The sequence below is a fragment of the Macrotis lagotis genome, chromosome 6, assembly GCF_037893015.1.
Source record: "Macrotis lagotis isolate mMagLag1 chromosome 6, bilby.v1.9.chrom.fasta, whole genome shotgun sequence".
Classification (NCBI taxonomy): Eukaryota; Metazoa; Chordata; class Mammalia; order Peramelemorphia; family Peramelidae; genus Macrotis; species Macrotis lagotis.
Window position 1 is genome coordinate 81,254,727 of NC_133663.1, and position 16,438 is coordinate 81,271,164.

A 16,438-nucleotide genomic window follows, 5' to 3' on the forward strand; every position below is an offset into this window, starting at 1 on the left:
CGCAATTGAGGAGAGTGGTAGTTTGGGAGAGAGGGAGAGATTCAGTGGAGAGGAATTGGATTGGATTATCTCTAGGATCCTTTACTAATTTAATGTTATAATTCAGTGGTTCTGTTTTTCTATTATTTAGGAAATCTGTTTAAATGTTTATTAATAGGCCCATTTTGCAACATTTATTTGAAAGATAAATTGTAAGAAATGTGTCATAGCTGGAGTATCATTGTGAAATAATATTGTAAACCTTATGATTAAGAAGCATAATTGATATTGAGACATTATAACTAATTTTTTAAGATAGAGAAAACATGGCATAATGAATATATTTCTTTTAATAGAACAGTCTCCCGATTGAAGAAATCTTTGAAATTTATAGTATTCACCCCTCTACAAAGAACCAGCCTGGTGTTAAGAAGGTAAATCACTAATAGATTACTTGTTTATCTTTTTTTTTAATGTTTCAAATTCTGATAATAATAGCAGGTAAAATGAATGTTTCCATATACATAATAGAAGAAAGAGTTACACACAATACCTAAAATCTCTAATATGTAATATTCTAATATCTAATATATAATATTTTGACTTTCTTTTAAAAATGATAAATTCTATATGTAATTTTCAAAGCTATCCTGCTTATCTCTGATTACTTCTGTTCTCTTCTGTCCTTAAAAAAAAATCTTTCAATGACTTCTTTTCTTTCTCTTTTTGAACCCCTATGCCTTTCATTTCTCCTCCACTCCCCACCATTTTGTCTCTATTTTTGATAAGTAAGATTGTGTTCCAATAATAACATTTGGTCAAAGTCTCTCTTTTTATTAAAATTTATTTATTTATTTTGAATCTTACAATTCCACCCCCATCTCACTTCCCTCCCCCCCACCCCTCACAGAAGGCAGTCTGTCAGTCTATACATTGTTTCCATGATCAAAGTCTCTTTTTAAAAAAAAAACAAGAAAGTTCTTGAGTCAATGAAAATTTGTGATATAAAATTTATGAAATTTCCTAGAAACTGCCTTGTATGTAATATATAGAGTTCCAAGATACAGTGGAAAGATCATTAGACAAACAGCTGGGAGCCCAGGTTCAGTTTTCTATTTTTTTGTTTTTTGTTTTTTTGCAAGGCAAGGGGGTTAAGTGACTTACCCAAAGTCACACAGCTAGGGTCAGTTCTCTATTTTTTGCTGTATGACATTGCACAATTCAGTGAACTTTTCTGTTAGAATTATTGTGAAAAAAAATTTTGACATCACAGAACTGAATACTTTGGTAAGTTAAGTGCTGTATGCAATCTAGCATATTTAGTTGAAAATATATTTTATTAACATATATATGATATATATATATATATATATATAAAATCTCTGGCACAGTGTCTGTGTTATATCTACTTTTTGGTTGATTGATTGATGAATTGTGGCAAATTGAGATATTGATTATTTTTTTCTAAAGTTTTACCTGAAATATCTAAAGAACTGAGCAGATTATTTTTCTTTTAAGCTATTTGGATAATTGTCTCAGTTCTTCATTTACAACCCTGTAAATATAGAGTTAGCTTAACTCTACCTTTCACCACAATATGATATTTAGAATACTAGAGACACTATAATTCCACTATAATGGAATCTCACTATCTCAGGGATGACCATTTATTTAAAATGACTTTGTTAATGTGGTGACATCTCTCTCCTGAGAGCTTTGAAATCAGTAATAGAATAGGAGAAAATAGTGGAGAAAACCTGGATTCTTGTTCCAACTTTGTTAGTAACTAATCAGCTATAGGACCTGGACAAAACACTGAGTATTTCTAAGGCTCAGATTCCTTATCTTTTAAATTAGGAGGTTAAGCTAGATCAGCAGTTCTCTTATGTTTTGGCCTCTTAAAAATTATTGAGGACCCGAAAGGGCTTTTGTTTATATGGGTTATCTCTATATCTCTATATCTATCTATCTATCTATCTATCTATCTATCTATCTATATTTATTTATTTATTGTATTAGAGATCAAAACATTTTAGCAATATTATAAACTAGTTTTGAACTCACAGACCCCCTGAATGGATATCATGAACCTATGCAAGTTCCCAGACCACACTTTGAGAATGACCAGCCTAGAAGATTTTTAAGTTCCCTCTTCATCTCTAATAGTCTGTAAATCTATAATTTATAAAATTCCAAGTAATATTTAGAGGTTAAAAAATATAGTTGTTTCACATGGGGGCAATGATCAACCTTTATGGACTTGCTCATTCCATCAGTGTAACAATCAGGGACAACTTTGGGCTATCTGCAATGGAGGATACCATCTGTATCCAGATAAAGAATCATGGAGTTTGAACAAAGTCCAAGGACTATTTCCTTTAATTTAGAAAAAAACTGATATCTTATTGTCTGATCTTGTTATCCCTTATACTTTATGTTTCTTTCTTAAGGATATGATTTCTCTCTCATCACACTCAAATTGGATCAATGTATACCATAGAAACAATGTAAAGACTGACAAATTGCTTTCTGTGGGGGGTAGGGAGAAGTAAGATTAGGGGAAAAATCATAAAACTCAAAATAAATAAAATCTTTAATAAAAATATAGTTGCTTCAATGTGCATATGAATTGAAAGAAAGGGAAAGGAATTTGAAAGAAAAAAGGATAAAGCAATAAAAGAGGATAAGGGTCAATAAATAGAACAACAATCAGTCAAGCATAATCTTAACCTAATTTCAAGGTATTTCATCTTAATATATTAATTATTAATTAGTCTTCTAGTTCCACTGGACTATTTAATAATAAATTAGTTCAATGGATGCTTGCTCCTTGGATGAAAGCTATGGCAAATCTAGACAATAATATTTTTCTCTCCAATGAATAGTCTGAATTCATTTCTTTAAGAATTGACTGATTAAGGGGTGGCTAGGTGGCATAGTGGATAGAGTACTGGCCATGGAGACAGGAGTACCTGAGTTCAAATCCAGCCTCAGACACTTAATTACCTAGCTGTGTGGCCTTGTGCAAGTCACTTGTGCCTTGCAAAAACTGGAAAAAAAAATTGACTGATTTGATAATTTTATTGTCCTAGACTCTCAAAATTCTTCTCCAACACCACAATTCAAAAGCATTGTTTCTAAAGCACTCAGTTTTTCTTATAGTCCAACTCTAAAAGCCATACATTACTATGGGAAAAATGACAGCTTTGACTATATGCATCTTTGTGGGGAAATGGAATAGACTTGCTATATGTAGCTCCAAAGGGAAGAACTAGGATCAATAAATGTAAAGTTTATTGGACAGATTTTGTTTGATATCTGTGATTTGATTCAGTAGAAAGTTTACTCAAGAATATCCATCATTGGGGAATGAACGAATTGTGGTATATGAATGCTATGGAATACTATTGTTCTATTAGAAACCAGGAGGGATGGGAATTCAGAGAAGCCTGGAAGAATTTGCATGAACAAGATGAACATTGTATACCCTAAGAAAACATGCGGTTGACGATCAATCTTAATAGACTTTCTCATTTCATCAGTACAACAATCAGGGACAGTTTTAGGATATCAGCAATGAAGAATACTATCTGTATCCAAAGAAAGAATTGTGGAGTTTAAACAAAGACCAAAGATTATTAACTTTAATTTTTTTAAAAAGGTATCTTATTATGTAAATTTACTATCTCTTATTTTTTCCTTAAGGATATAATTTCTCTCTCAACACATTCAATTTTGATAAATGTATAGCATGGAAACAGACTGCCTTCTGTGGGGAGTGGGGGGAGGGAAGGAAGATTGGGAGAAAAAATGTAAAATTCAAAAAACAATAAAAAAATAAGAAAGTTTACTCAACTTGAAAGTGACAGGTTCTGAATCTAAATTCCAACTCTTGTAACTAACTATCCTTGTGACCCTGGACAAGTCGCTTAATTTCTCTAAACCTCAATTGATTCATATGTAAAATATAAGGGTTAGATTAGATGATCTCTTAGACTCCTTTGAATATTAAAGTTATGATTCTATGATCTTATAAGAGTTATCCTTCCTTGAAAACTAGTGAGCTTTTTGCCCCTAGAGATATTTAAGTATCTGTTGGAAGATCAGCTGTCAAGAGTGTGGTGGACATGACAAATATGGAAATATATTTAACATGATTATACATAAACTATATCCAATTACTTGCTATTGTGAGGAAGGAGGGAGAACTCAAAAGCTTACTGAAAGATTAATGTTTTTATTTTTTTATTTTTAGTTTTTGCAAGGCAATGGGGTTAAGTGGCTTGCCCAAGGCCACACAGCTAGGTAATTATTAAGTGTCTCAGGCTGGATTTGAACTCAGGTACTCCTGACTTTAGGGCCGATGCTCTATCCACTGCACCACCTAGCTGCCCCTGAAAGATGAATGCTGAAAACTATCTTTGCATGTACTCAGAAGAAATAAAATAATTTTTTGAAAAAGAGTGCTGCAGTGAAAATTCCTACAGTGAATGAAAAGATAAACACAAGAGAATTGTAAACTTCTTGAGAAGCTTTTACCTGTTTGTTACTCCTAGAACTTAAAAAATAGGCTCTTAATAAATGTTTATTAATTGATCAATGGATTAATTGACTAGAACCCAGGTCTCAGAAACCCAGGTCAGTTCTTTTTATGCAGCTGCTCATTAGATTAAGTAATAACTAGATGTCATATTTTTTATGGAAAAAGAGAAAATATGTGAAAAATTTAAAGAATTTCTCATTTGGTGGCACACTGCCACAGTTAGGTGGCACAGTGAATAGAGCACCAGCCCTGGAGTTAGGAGGTCCTGAGTTCAAATCCATCCTCATATACTTACTAATTACCTAGCTGTGTGACCTTGACCCAATTGCCTTGCAAAAAAAACTTAAAAAAAAGAATTTCTCATTTGAAAGGCATTTATTTAAGATTTAAATGGTCGTTGGCTCTTTTTTAAAAAATTATTTTATTTATTCATTCATTCATTTATTCATCTATTCATCTATTTATTTATTTATTCATTTATTTGTTTGTTTATTTATCTATCTATCCACCCATCCATTTATTCATTCATTCATTCATTCATTTATTTGTTTGTTTGTTTGTTTATCTATTTATTTTGAGTAATGGCCCAGGAAGAAAAGCTGCCTTTCTCCCCCTGGTAGCCTGCTCCCAGCATGGAGGGAAAGGAAGGGAGGGAGGAGGAGATGTACCATGCCAGGAACTCTATTGCTGGTGGTGGGGGGGAGAGGGGGTCTCATACACACAAACACACACTCATAGCATCGCAAAATTACAATATTTCACAGTTGAAATGACCTCATCAGCTATCTAGCGCAACTCACACATGAAAAGAATCCCTGATAAAGTACTTGACAAGTAATCATCTAGCGTCTGTTATAAGACTTACAAAAAGGGAAATTCACTGCCTCTTTTTTTTTTAATTTTTTTGAAAGATTTTATTCATTCTGAATTTTACAATTTTTCCCCTAATCTTACTTTTCTCCCCCCTCACCCCCCACAGAAGGTAGTCTGTTAGTCTTTACATTGTTTCCATGGTGTACATTGATCTAAGTTGAATGTGATGAGAGAGAAACCACAACCTAAGGAAGAAAAATAAAGTATAAGAGATAACAAAATTACATACTAAGATAACGGGTTGTTGTTGTCTTTGGTCTTTGTTCAAACTCCACAATTTTTCTCCGGATACAGATGGTGTTCTCTATCACAGATACCCTAAAATTGTACCTGATGGTTGCACTGACGGAGTGAGCAAGTCCATTAAGGTTTATCATCACCCCCATGTTGCTGTTAGAGTGTACAGTGTTCTGGTTCTGCTCATCTAGCTCAGCATTGGTTCACGCAAATCCTTCCAGGTTTCCCTGAATTCCCATCCCTCCTGGTTTCTAATAGAACAATAGTGTTCCATCACATACATCTACCACAGTTTGTGTCATAGCCTCTTTTTAAAAAAATTATTCATTTATTTTTTAACTATATGAAATGATAGTTTTCAGCAATCATTCTTTTGGTATGGATTTGAGTGTAGCATTTTTCCCCTCCCTTTTCTCCCTCATACCCCGACAGAGAACAATCTATAGGGTATACATGTTTAATTCTATTAAACATATTTCCATATTAATCATGTTATGTAAGAAGAATCAGAATAAAAAATTAAAAACACATGAAAGGAGAAAAGCCATAAAACAAATTTGAAAAACTGGAAATATTAAGCCTTAGTCTACATTCAGACTCTTTAGTCCCTTCTCTGAATGTGGATGGCATTTTCTACCACAAGTCCAAATTGTCTTTGATTATTGTACTGCTGAGATGAGCAAGTCCAACATAGTTGATCATCACAAAATGTTGCTGTTAATATATACAATGTTCTTATGATCATTGTCTCTTAAAGGATTTATTGAAGATTCAACATAATACTTTTACATAGTAGAAATATTCTTGTTTTTGAAAGATAATTTCACTGTGTTTTTGCTTAAATTTTATGTAATAAAAATAACTGCCACTTTTATAGCTCCTTAAAATTTATAAAGCACTTACCAATTATTATCTCATCCTATCCTCACAACAACCCTGGGAGGTTGGTGCTCTTTGACATTTCCCATTTTGCAGATGAGGAAAGTGAGGCAGACGGAAATGAAGTAATCTTCCCAGAGTAATAAAGTTAGTCTGAGACTAGATCTGACCTCAGGTCTTCTGGAGACTCTAGGTCTAGGACACTATCATTAGCTAATTCTCTGCCTATGTATATGTGAACAACCATGAGAATTGTTTAAATAAAGTATCACCTGTCCAGATTTCTAAGGGGTAACGACTGGATCATGGGAATTACAATTCATAGAGAACTTAGAGCTCATTTAGCCCAATCTGCAAAGTTACAGATAAGGAGACTGAATACCAATGAGTGATATAATGGCTGAACCAAAATACACCTGAATATGAACCTAGGGAATCTCTCTTTGATTTGGCTATACCAGATACATTTCAGGCAAGGCAGCTTGAGAAGAATGAGCTACAAATCTTGAAGTTCTAGAGAACATAAAGGATGATTTCTCTAGAAGAGTGTTTTCCAACCACAGAACCCCATTAAGATCAGCAGCAAATATTTGCCACTCCCCAAAATTTGACTAGCAGACATTCTTACTACTTAGAATTTGGAAACTTTGGAGAACTGACTCCCTAGCAGAGAACTCCAACATGGAAAATGTACATCTTTCACCAGACTGGCACTCTAGTTTGGGTTGTAAATCTTTTTACCCTACTGGACTCTACCCCTCATTAAACCCTAATTTTTATCTCCTAAATCATTCACAAGTGGTATTGAAAGTGGACTACGTTAATAGCTGTCATTTGCATAGATGAGACTTTAAGGTTTGCAAAGTACTTTACAAATATTACCTCATTTGATCAACAGGAAGGACAAGAGAACATTTATTGTCTTTTTGTTAATCTTTACCGCCACCTAGTGCAACTATAGCATTAATACAACTCAGGATTGTATTATAATAATGTACCCAACTGAGACTGAGTTGGGTTTCTGCTTCAGTTTTTAATTGGTTATTAGTCCACAGAATCTTTCTTAAAATTTTATTTTTTATGAAATAGTGTTGTTTATTTTTAATTACGAAAATTAAATTTTTATTTTAATTTCAACTGAGAGCTACAAATAGTAAAAGAATAGAAATAAATAATATAAAGTAATATGTATTATATACAGTTATTAATATAAATGTTAAAAAATAGATATAATAAATATGTCTCCTCAGTTCATTTGAAAAAAGGTAGAACTAAATCAGTTCATCCACTTTAAAATATAAGAACTAGGAAAAATATATACATATTGTTGCCATTTAATGTAGAGAGAATGAAATAGATAGTAAGAGCGGGGGAAGAGAAAAAAAGGGAAATGGGGAAATAAAAAAATAATGAAGAGAAGAAAGTGGGATAGAGAAAGAAGATATTAGAATGGGTATAGAATGCCAAATTCCTCTTTTACCAATGTCTTCTCTCTACAACCTTCACTGAAATGCCTACCCCACCCCTACCTTAGTCCTGTTTAGAGTCTTTTATGTCATCCTACCTTCAAAACCTTGTACCAATTTAGAATCATAGGGCATCCCTATCAAATTAGAATAAAAATAAAGATAACAGCACTGAATATTTATTATAGGACATCAAACATGATATGCTGTTAAGTCTGAGAAAAAATGAGAAATTGAAAAATTGAAAAAAATGTTGACTATCACTCTATCTTATGAGAAGCTTTCTGAGCAGATTAGTTTCAGTTTTGAAGAGTCTGACAGATCAAATCATCTTAGTTGGCAGGTCTAAAAATATAGCAGCCAATAAAACATAGAGTACAAGCATATTAACAAAATTTTATGGAAGAGAAAGATGGAAGATAATGAGCAATGTCACTATATAAAGCAATAAAAAGCTGTTGAAGGGAAAACAAATTTGCAAGGGACAGCATCAGATCTAGCTTAGTCAGTAGATTCTGATAAATTGTGAAGATGAAACCCAAAGGAAATATCAAGAAAAATAAAATGGAACTGATCTATCAATCTTCTAATATCAATCTATTCACATAAGTGATGAGAATGGAACTGTTACATTTAGACTTTAAGCTTCACCCACCCAATATATTCTGGGAAGATGGGTCAGTGACACTGAGTGGATGAGCCAGTTAGACTAAAGAAAATACATAGAGAAAAAAAGTCCATACTGGAGATAATATCATTTTCAAGGCATCTAAGAATTGATTACAGATATTTTTTTAAAAAATATGAATTTAGGGGCAGCTAGGTGGCACAGTGGATAGAGCACCAGCCCTGGAGTCAGGAGTACCTGAGTTCAAATCCAGCCTCAGACACTTAATAATTACCTAGCTGTGTGGTCTTGGGTAAGCCACTTAACCCCATTGCCTTGCAAAAACCTAAAAAAATATGAATTTATAAACATTATAGATGCTTTAGGGTAGGGGGAGATAAGCTAGACCTCTGATTTTATCAGCATTGAATATTCTTTATGTATATAAATTTTCTCCATTGATAAAGATCAACAACTCATCAATAGCTTAGACTACAAGAATTGGATGCAGCACTGAGATAATTTTCAATCAGACAACAAGAATTTACTTGGGCTCATTCTAATTTTTGAAAATAGGTTTAATGGTTCAGAAATTAAAGAAAGCAGGGTAGTTGTCTGTTTTCTCTTAGTACCTTAGTACCACGGACAGCAGAAATTCCAGTTCAGCTGTATAAAAGAACAGAAACAAAAAAGGAAAGCCTCACTAACTTTTATCTTGCTTTATACTCCTAATTGCTGATAAGTTATGTATTTGAAAATATCTCAGATATAATATAAACTTCCTACAATCAGTGACCAGGTTTTTTTCCTCTGTATTCTACAAATAACATGGAACATTGCTTTGCATATAGTTTTTGTTGTTGTTGGTCCTTAATTCTCAAAGAAACACATGACATAGGGAGGTGATGCAATGACATGCATTGAATTGGATTTGAGTGAGAGGGTGCTGTATATAAAGTCACCAGTCTCACTTTCTCCTCTGGAGTTATCTGGATCCAGTGGCCAGATATGGATCAGGATGACTGGAAATGGCCCTGAATGAGAGGCAATCAGGGCTAAGTGACTTGAAGGTTAATTGATCATTTTTTGACCAGGCATGAGGGACAATAAATCCACCCATGGATTAAGTTCGTGCCAACTTCAAACTGTTCCCAAGACAGTCACTGACCTTTCAGACTTGCTGTGTGGACTGCTGCACAGTGAACTGTAAGATGAGTTACTCTATATGTGGGAGGCATAAGATTAGATATTTGCTTACGTTTCAGAAACAGAGTGAGTCAGCACTTGACTAGGAATTTAAATTAGATTTTTTTCCCCATTGTCATCAGATGGTACAGTAGAAAGAACTCTGGGTTTGGAGTCAGAAGTTTTGTGCTGGGATTATGGAGTCTGAACCTGTTATTGAGAAGGAGAAAAATTGTGTCTGTCATAGATGTACTTCAACTTTTTCAGTTATTAATCATTTTCATTTGGGCAATTAATTTCCTCTCATTGGTAGAATGAGGCAAGATTCTGTTAAAGGCATCATTGACTAAAGTGGAATAAAACCCACATAAAGAGGTGATATAGATGGTAAAGAAAAATTATAAGGAATATATATTTTTTAAATTCAGCTCTCCGCTAAAGTTCTGTCCTATTACTTCTTTGTGGCAAAGAGGTAGCCCTGGGTTTTCTAATACTATTTCTACAAAACACAAGTGCTGGAAAAGCTTTTCAAACTGGAAAGGTTTTGAATATATCCCAGTGACAGACTGTGTATTTGACCTCCAGCCTAGATTCATCTTGAGAAGCTCATCCCGACAAACTTAGAGAAGAAAGTCTACTAAAAGGTTACAATCTTCATAATGAGTAGAATACCAAACCCTGTGAAATCATAGATGTAAAAAAAAAGTATTTCAGTTCAATTTGACAAATATTTATTCAGTCCTTACTAGGTGTAGAGGATTCTCAATGAAGTGTGATATTTATTTGAGATATGGCTCCTCCTTGGAAATTACAGCCTAAAGGAGGAAGTTGGCAGATAAATATAATTCCAAATAAGATTTATAAGAGAGGTGCATAGTTCTAAGTGAGATTCAGTTACTGGGAATCAGTAGAAATACTCTTCAAGTCTGAACTCTAAAATTGGGCAGAAATTTCAATTTTAAGTATTGAGGGGCAACAATTCTCTCCAGTCTTGGGAAAAAAAAAAACATGAGCAAAGATGTGGGAAAAAATGCAAGCTGTATATCAAAACTGAGGTAAATAGTTCCATTTAGATTATATGTTAGGGATGGCAGGGTACAAATCCTATGAGATAAATTCAGTGCCAGAAAGGGGAGGTCCTTGAATATCCAGGAGAGAAGTATGAATTTTATTTGTTAGACAATAGGGAGCTATTGAAGAATTTTGAAAAGAAGTGTAACATAACTAATCTTATGAACAGGGAACACATGTCTGTAAGCTGAGAAACTGACCTGGAGGTTGAAAGGTAGCATCTGGAAGGACTGGAAAGAAAAGAATTATATAAACTTTAGAGGTAACAAAGGAATGGTCTAGAATTTTCAATGAATTGAAAAGAGTATGCCAACTCCTCTTGATGTTGCAAGTCAGAAAGTCCCAAAAGAAGCCACCAAAGGAGAAGGTTGTAAGAAGTTTGGCATACTCAGGACAAAGACAAGTTCAGTAGACCGAGGAGATGGAAGGAATGTTGAATGAATTATTCAAGGATATAAATAGGGGAGTTTGATAAAGTATAAAGTAGGAATTCCAATGGCCTTAAAGAAGGAGGTAAACCATATTAGAGTAGACTTGAGAAGGAATAGGGCATAGCTGAACAGGAGTAGAGTTTATATGGAAATGTAAATTTTATTCTATAAAATGGAACATTAGTTATGTCTGAATAAGAGGATGGTTGAAGAACAACTAATGTTTGTTTCATTCTTTATGCTTATAACCTTAGTGCCTAACATAGTGCATAGTGGTCTCTTAATAAATACTTGTTGATTAATTGGTTAAATAAGCTGAAGGAAATGAATAGCTCAAATACATTCATTATTTTTAAGTTGTCCTATTTTCCTTCCAGGTTCCTCAGGCTCAAAGTATTCATCTCTCTTCACATCCTTTTGCCATGCTAACAGCTTCCAAGGCAGTAGAACATGCTCAGAAACAAAGTAAGTTTATTTATTTTGGGTTTTTTTAGTTGTTTTTTTTGCAAGGCAGTGGGGTTAAGTGGCTTGCCCAAGGCCACACATCTAGGTAATTATTAAGTATCTGAGGTTGGATTTGAACTGAGGTACTCTTGACTACAGGACCAGTGCTCTATCCACTGCGCCACACTAGTTGCCCCAAGTTTATTTATTTTCAACTCACCTCAATTTAAAAATTTTAGAATGATTTTTTCTGATAGTCAATAAACATTTATTAAATATCTATAATGTGCCAGGTGCAATTAATAAAAATATGGTCCCTGCCCTCAGGGAACTTACAGTCAAATGCAGAGAGACAACACAATAGACAAGGCAGGAATGCAGGGGGAAGAAGAGGGATCAGAGATTCCCTAGTATGGGAGCATTTTTTCCAAGGAGTTGAAACAAGGGAGAGCAGCAGTTACAGAGCAGGGTGAGCTGAAAAGGTCAATTTCTTCCCTCTGTAAAGGAAATTAGTGGGAAGAGTTTGATAATTCACCCTTCAATCCTCCAAACAGGGGAGAAAGGAGGCTGAGGGAATCAATCAAGGCTTGAGTTGGACGTGGTAATGAGATTAGAAGTGAAAGGCCAACTTGTCAGGGGCATCTTCTATAGTGTGAAAATAGGACGGAATTTATTGACCATCTATTTCATTTTGTACTTGTTCATTTAAGTCTTCAACTTTTTTTTCTGAATTTATCTTGTTTGTCACTTCTTACAACACAGTAATATACCACTACATGGGCAGCTAGGTGGCACAGTGGTTAAAGCACTGGTCTTGGAGTCAGGAGGATGGGAGTTCAAATTGTCACTTACTAGCTATGTTACCTTGGACAAGTCACTTAACCCTGATTGTCTCACATCCAGGACCATTTCTAAGTAGTCCTGATTCATATCTGGCTGCTGAATCCGGGTGGTTGTAGAGAAGAAAGTGAGACTGATAACTTAGCACAATACCCCCCCTCACTCAAATTCAATTAATGTGCTTATCATGACATTACCTCCCTGATGTCATGATCTTCTTTGAGAGTGAAGGATAAACATCATACCACTGCACTCATATCTCAACAGGATTAGCTCTTTCTCAATCAATGGACATCATTCTTTTCTTGCAACAAAACATACTGCTATAAATATTTTGCTTTATACAGAGCTATTCTTTTTTTGTCATTTTGCTCCTTGTTTCCCTTTACTCTAAAAGAAAAAGGGAAAGTAATGATTTTATGGGTTAGAGTAAAAGTTTATAAGTAATTAGGTTTTCCCTGGATAACCCTAGTTGATTTGTTGGAGTCAGATTCACAAAGATTACTTGTTTCTCCCATTATGTTCAGTAGAGAGAAATTATTTATCCGAGCTATTGAAAATGGAAATAAAACATTCTCAATGTGTGAAGTGGTCATTTTCCAATAGTATGATATACTCTACAGATTCTCCAAAGGAGCCATATATTGATGCCTCCTCATAGCATAGAAATGAGGGTAGATTTTTTTTTAAGCCTATACTAAAGAGATAACTGGCAGGTGCCATTAAATTGGAAAGACTTTGAGCCTTATGAAGGACCAGCTTAGGTTTGTGCTAGAGACTAATCCCCAAAGAAACTGACAATCAAGTAATGAATGTTTGGAATGTTTATTCATGAAACTGTCTCCTCAGGTATGGAAAGATTGCTGTCTGAAGGCAGCAATGCAGATGGAGACAGCATTTTCATCAATGTAGTCTCAAATTTTTGATGCATTAAAGTACCCTGTACAGTCATCATCTGTGTCTCTAGGGGTCAAGCTACAAAGGAGAATAGCACATAGAAATGCCACCAACAACTCAATAACAACAAAGGCAATGGAACCAAAGTCAGCAAGAAGTTCAGAAAAACAGCCAAAGAAAAAAGTAAGTCTGGAAACTCAAAGTGGAAGTTATTAAACTATTATATATTATTATTTATCAGAAACTTTTATTAAACTATTGCTAAATGATCGAATTAAAACAGATCTAATCCCCAAGTATTTCGGAGAGACAATGTGGCACAGTGGAGAGACCAATTCATGGCCTTAAAGTCAGATTCAAGTTCTGACTTTGACCACTTACTGTCAGTTGTGTGACTGTGGGCAGTTCTCAATATCTCAGTGCCTTGGATATCTCTCTAAGACTATAAATTGAAAAGATAGTGCTAATCTGCAACATGATTCCTTATCTGAGAGTGCTCTACCTCAATGAAATCATGTCTAGTCCCTATCTCTCTCCATCACATTTCTGTGTTTCATCTTTCTGAATGTATTTTTCCTTTAACTGACTTTACCTTATTCATACACACACACACACACACACATACACACACACACATATATGTCTCAAGAAATGGTTTGACCTTAATTTATTACTTTATGTAGTGAACAATTATATGTAATATTTATTTAGTGCTTCTAGGTCTGTCATAGTGGCTGGAGAACTGACCTCGGACTGGGAAACACCTGGGTTCAAATCTTGCATCTCAGTGGTCTTAATTTCTAAGGCAATTAAGTTGAAGAGAGGTGATGATCTGCAATCACAGAGTTTCCTCACCTGGAAGTTCTTTCTATCAATAGTTTTAGCCTCTATCCTTTAAAATTTGCAAAGTGTGTGTGTGTGTGTGTGTGTGTGTGTGTGTGTGTGTGTGTGTGTGTGTGTGTGTGTGTGTGTGTAGATCCAAAGCCTCACAGAAAAGTTAAGTGACTTGCCATGGCAATGAAACTTAGTGAACCCAACTCCAAGATCTTTTTTCTATCCACTTCTCCATCTCTATCAGTTTGTTGAATTGAACTGAAAGGTAGTCATAAGAGATGGAGCCCTCAATATCCTTTCTTAGACAAACAAGTCCATTGGCCAGAAAAAACTTATTTTCTCTCCATTTTATGCCCCTCCACCTTTTCCAATAACAACAGTGTTTGATGTCTTACTTTCACACTAGAGACAAATTTAAAGTAATCAACCCCTCAAACTGAAGTGTTTCTTCACCAAATAGGATTTCTTGTGTTCTGCAGGTCTCTAAGGAAGTTGAAATTTGGGATCTAGGCAATGAGAGAATTGATGATCAAAGACACAATTTAAAAAAACAACATGCCATCTGAGAAGACAAAACCTTGTGTTCATCTCTTCCATAGATACCAGCTCCAAGCAATACTGGCCCTGCCCCTGTGCCACACTTGCATTTTCTGCTATTTTGTTGTCGTTTTCTAGAAAAGTGTTCTTCCCCTGACTCAGATAATTCAAATAGGTGTAGGCCTGGCCCTGCTCAGTGATTCGCTAAAATTTGTTAGCAAGGTATGGACCTTGTCTGGCCTATGCAGATATTCTAGCACTGTGAAGTCCATTTGAATAGATTTCCTTCTAATTAATTGCTATTTATACTTCTCTCTCTTTGTTTTGCACCTCAACACATTTCAACTCCTTGGCAGTCTTCAAGCGCTAACCATTAAATCTTTTTCTCTCTTAGAAATGGGAGAGTAAGACACCTAATTTTCCTGAATAAAAGGTACAACTGCAAAAGGAAGAGAACAAATCCCATATTGTTTCAGATGTGTTTTGCTGTGAATATACCTAATGATTGTTTATAATAAAGCATATATCAAAGATATTTGGGTGTTGGCTTTTTTCAATAAAATTTTATGGTTACAAAGTTCTGGGATTAAGAAAAGAATAGTTATTAGTTTGTTCAGGGGACAAATGAAATCAGACATGGAACTGGTTTTCCAAACAAGACAAATAGCTAAACATTGAGGAATTCTCAAGTGATGTGCCCCTTGGATCTATACTTGGCCCTATACTAGTTATCATTTTTGTCAGTGACTTGGACTAAGGTATAGATGGCATGACCCAAAGCTAAGAAAGATGACTAATGCACTGGATAATAGAGTCAAGAACAAAAAGGTATTTTCATCCGTAAATATACACATAAAATTACTACCATGTCACTTTCTTTTTTTAATTTATTTTTATTAAAGATATTATTTGAGTTTTACATTTTTCCCCCAATCTTGCTTCCCCCCCCCACAGAAAGCACTCTGTCAGTCTTTACTTTGTTTCCATGTTGTACCTTGTTCCAAATTGGGTGTGATGAGAGAGAAATCATATCCTTAAAGAGAAGTCTAAGAGGTAACAGGATCAGACAATAAGCTATCTGTTTTTTTTTTTTCTAAATTAAAGGGAATAGTCCTTCCACTTTGTTCAAACTCCACAGCTCCTTATCTGGATGCAGATGGTACTCTCCTTTTCAGACAGCCCAAAATTGTTCCTGATTGTTGCACTGATGGAATGAGCAAGTCCTTCAAGGTTGAACATCACTCCCATATTGCTGTTAGGGTGTACAGCGTTTTTCTGGTTCTGCTCATCTCACTCAGCATCAGTTCATGCAAATCCCTCCAGGTTTCCCTGAAATCCCGTCCCTCCTGGTTTCTAATAGAACAATAGTGTTCCATGACATACATATACCACAGTTTGCTAAACCATTCCCCAATTGAAGGACATTTACTGGATTTCCAATTCTTTGCCACCACAAACAGGGCTGCTATAAATATTTTTGTACAAGTAATGTTTTTACCCTTTTTCCTCATCTCTTCAGGGTATAGACCCAATAGTGGTATTGCTGGGTCAAAGGGTATACACATTTTTGTGGCCCTTTGGGCATAGTTCCAAATAGCTCTCCAGAAGGGTTGGA

The 16,438-nt window shown here is 34.8% G+C and overlaps 1 protein-coding gene across 4 annotated transcripts in view; it reads left to right on the forward strand.

Annotated features, from left to right (window-relative positions):
• C6H2orf80 (chromosome 6 C2orf80 homolog) overlaps positions 1-15,349 on the forward strand; it is a 33,003-nt gene extending 17,654 nt beyond the window's left edge. For 3 of the 4 annotated variants that reach the window (XM_074191501.1, XM_074191499.1, XM_074191502.1), the window contains 4 exons: positions 336-413; positions 11,649-11,736; positions 13,523-13,635; positions 14,766-15,349. In XM_074191501.1, the coding sequence (XP_074047602.1) occupies positions 336-413; positions 11,649-11,736; positions 13,523-13,635; positions 14,766-14,852 (366 nt within the window). In that variant the 3' untranslated portion in view covers positions 14,853-15,349. The remainder of the gene's footprint in view (positions 1-335; positions 414-11,648; positions 11,737-13,522; positions 13,636-14,765) is intronic. The other variant, XM_074191500.1, reaches the window with a different exon arrangement.
• Positions 15,350-16,438: the final 1,089 nt, after the last annotated feature.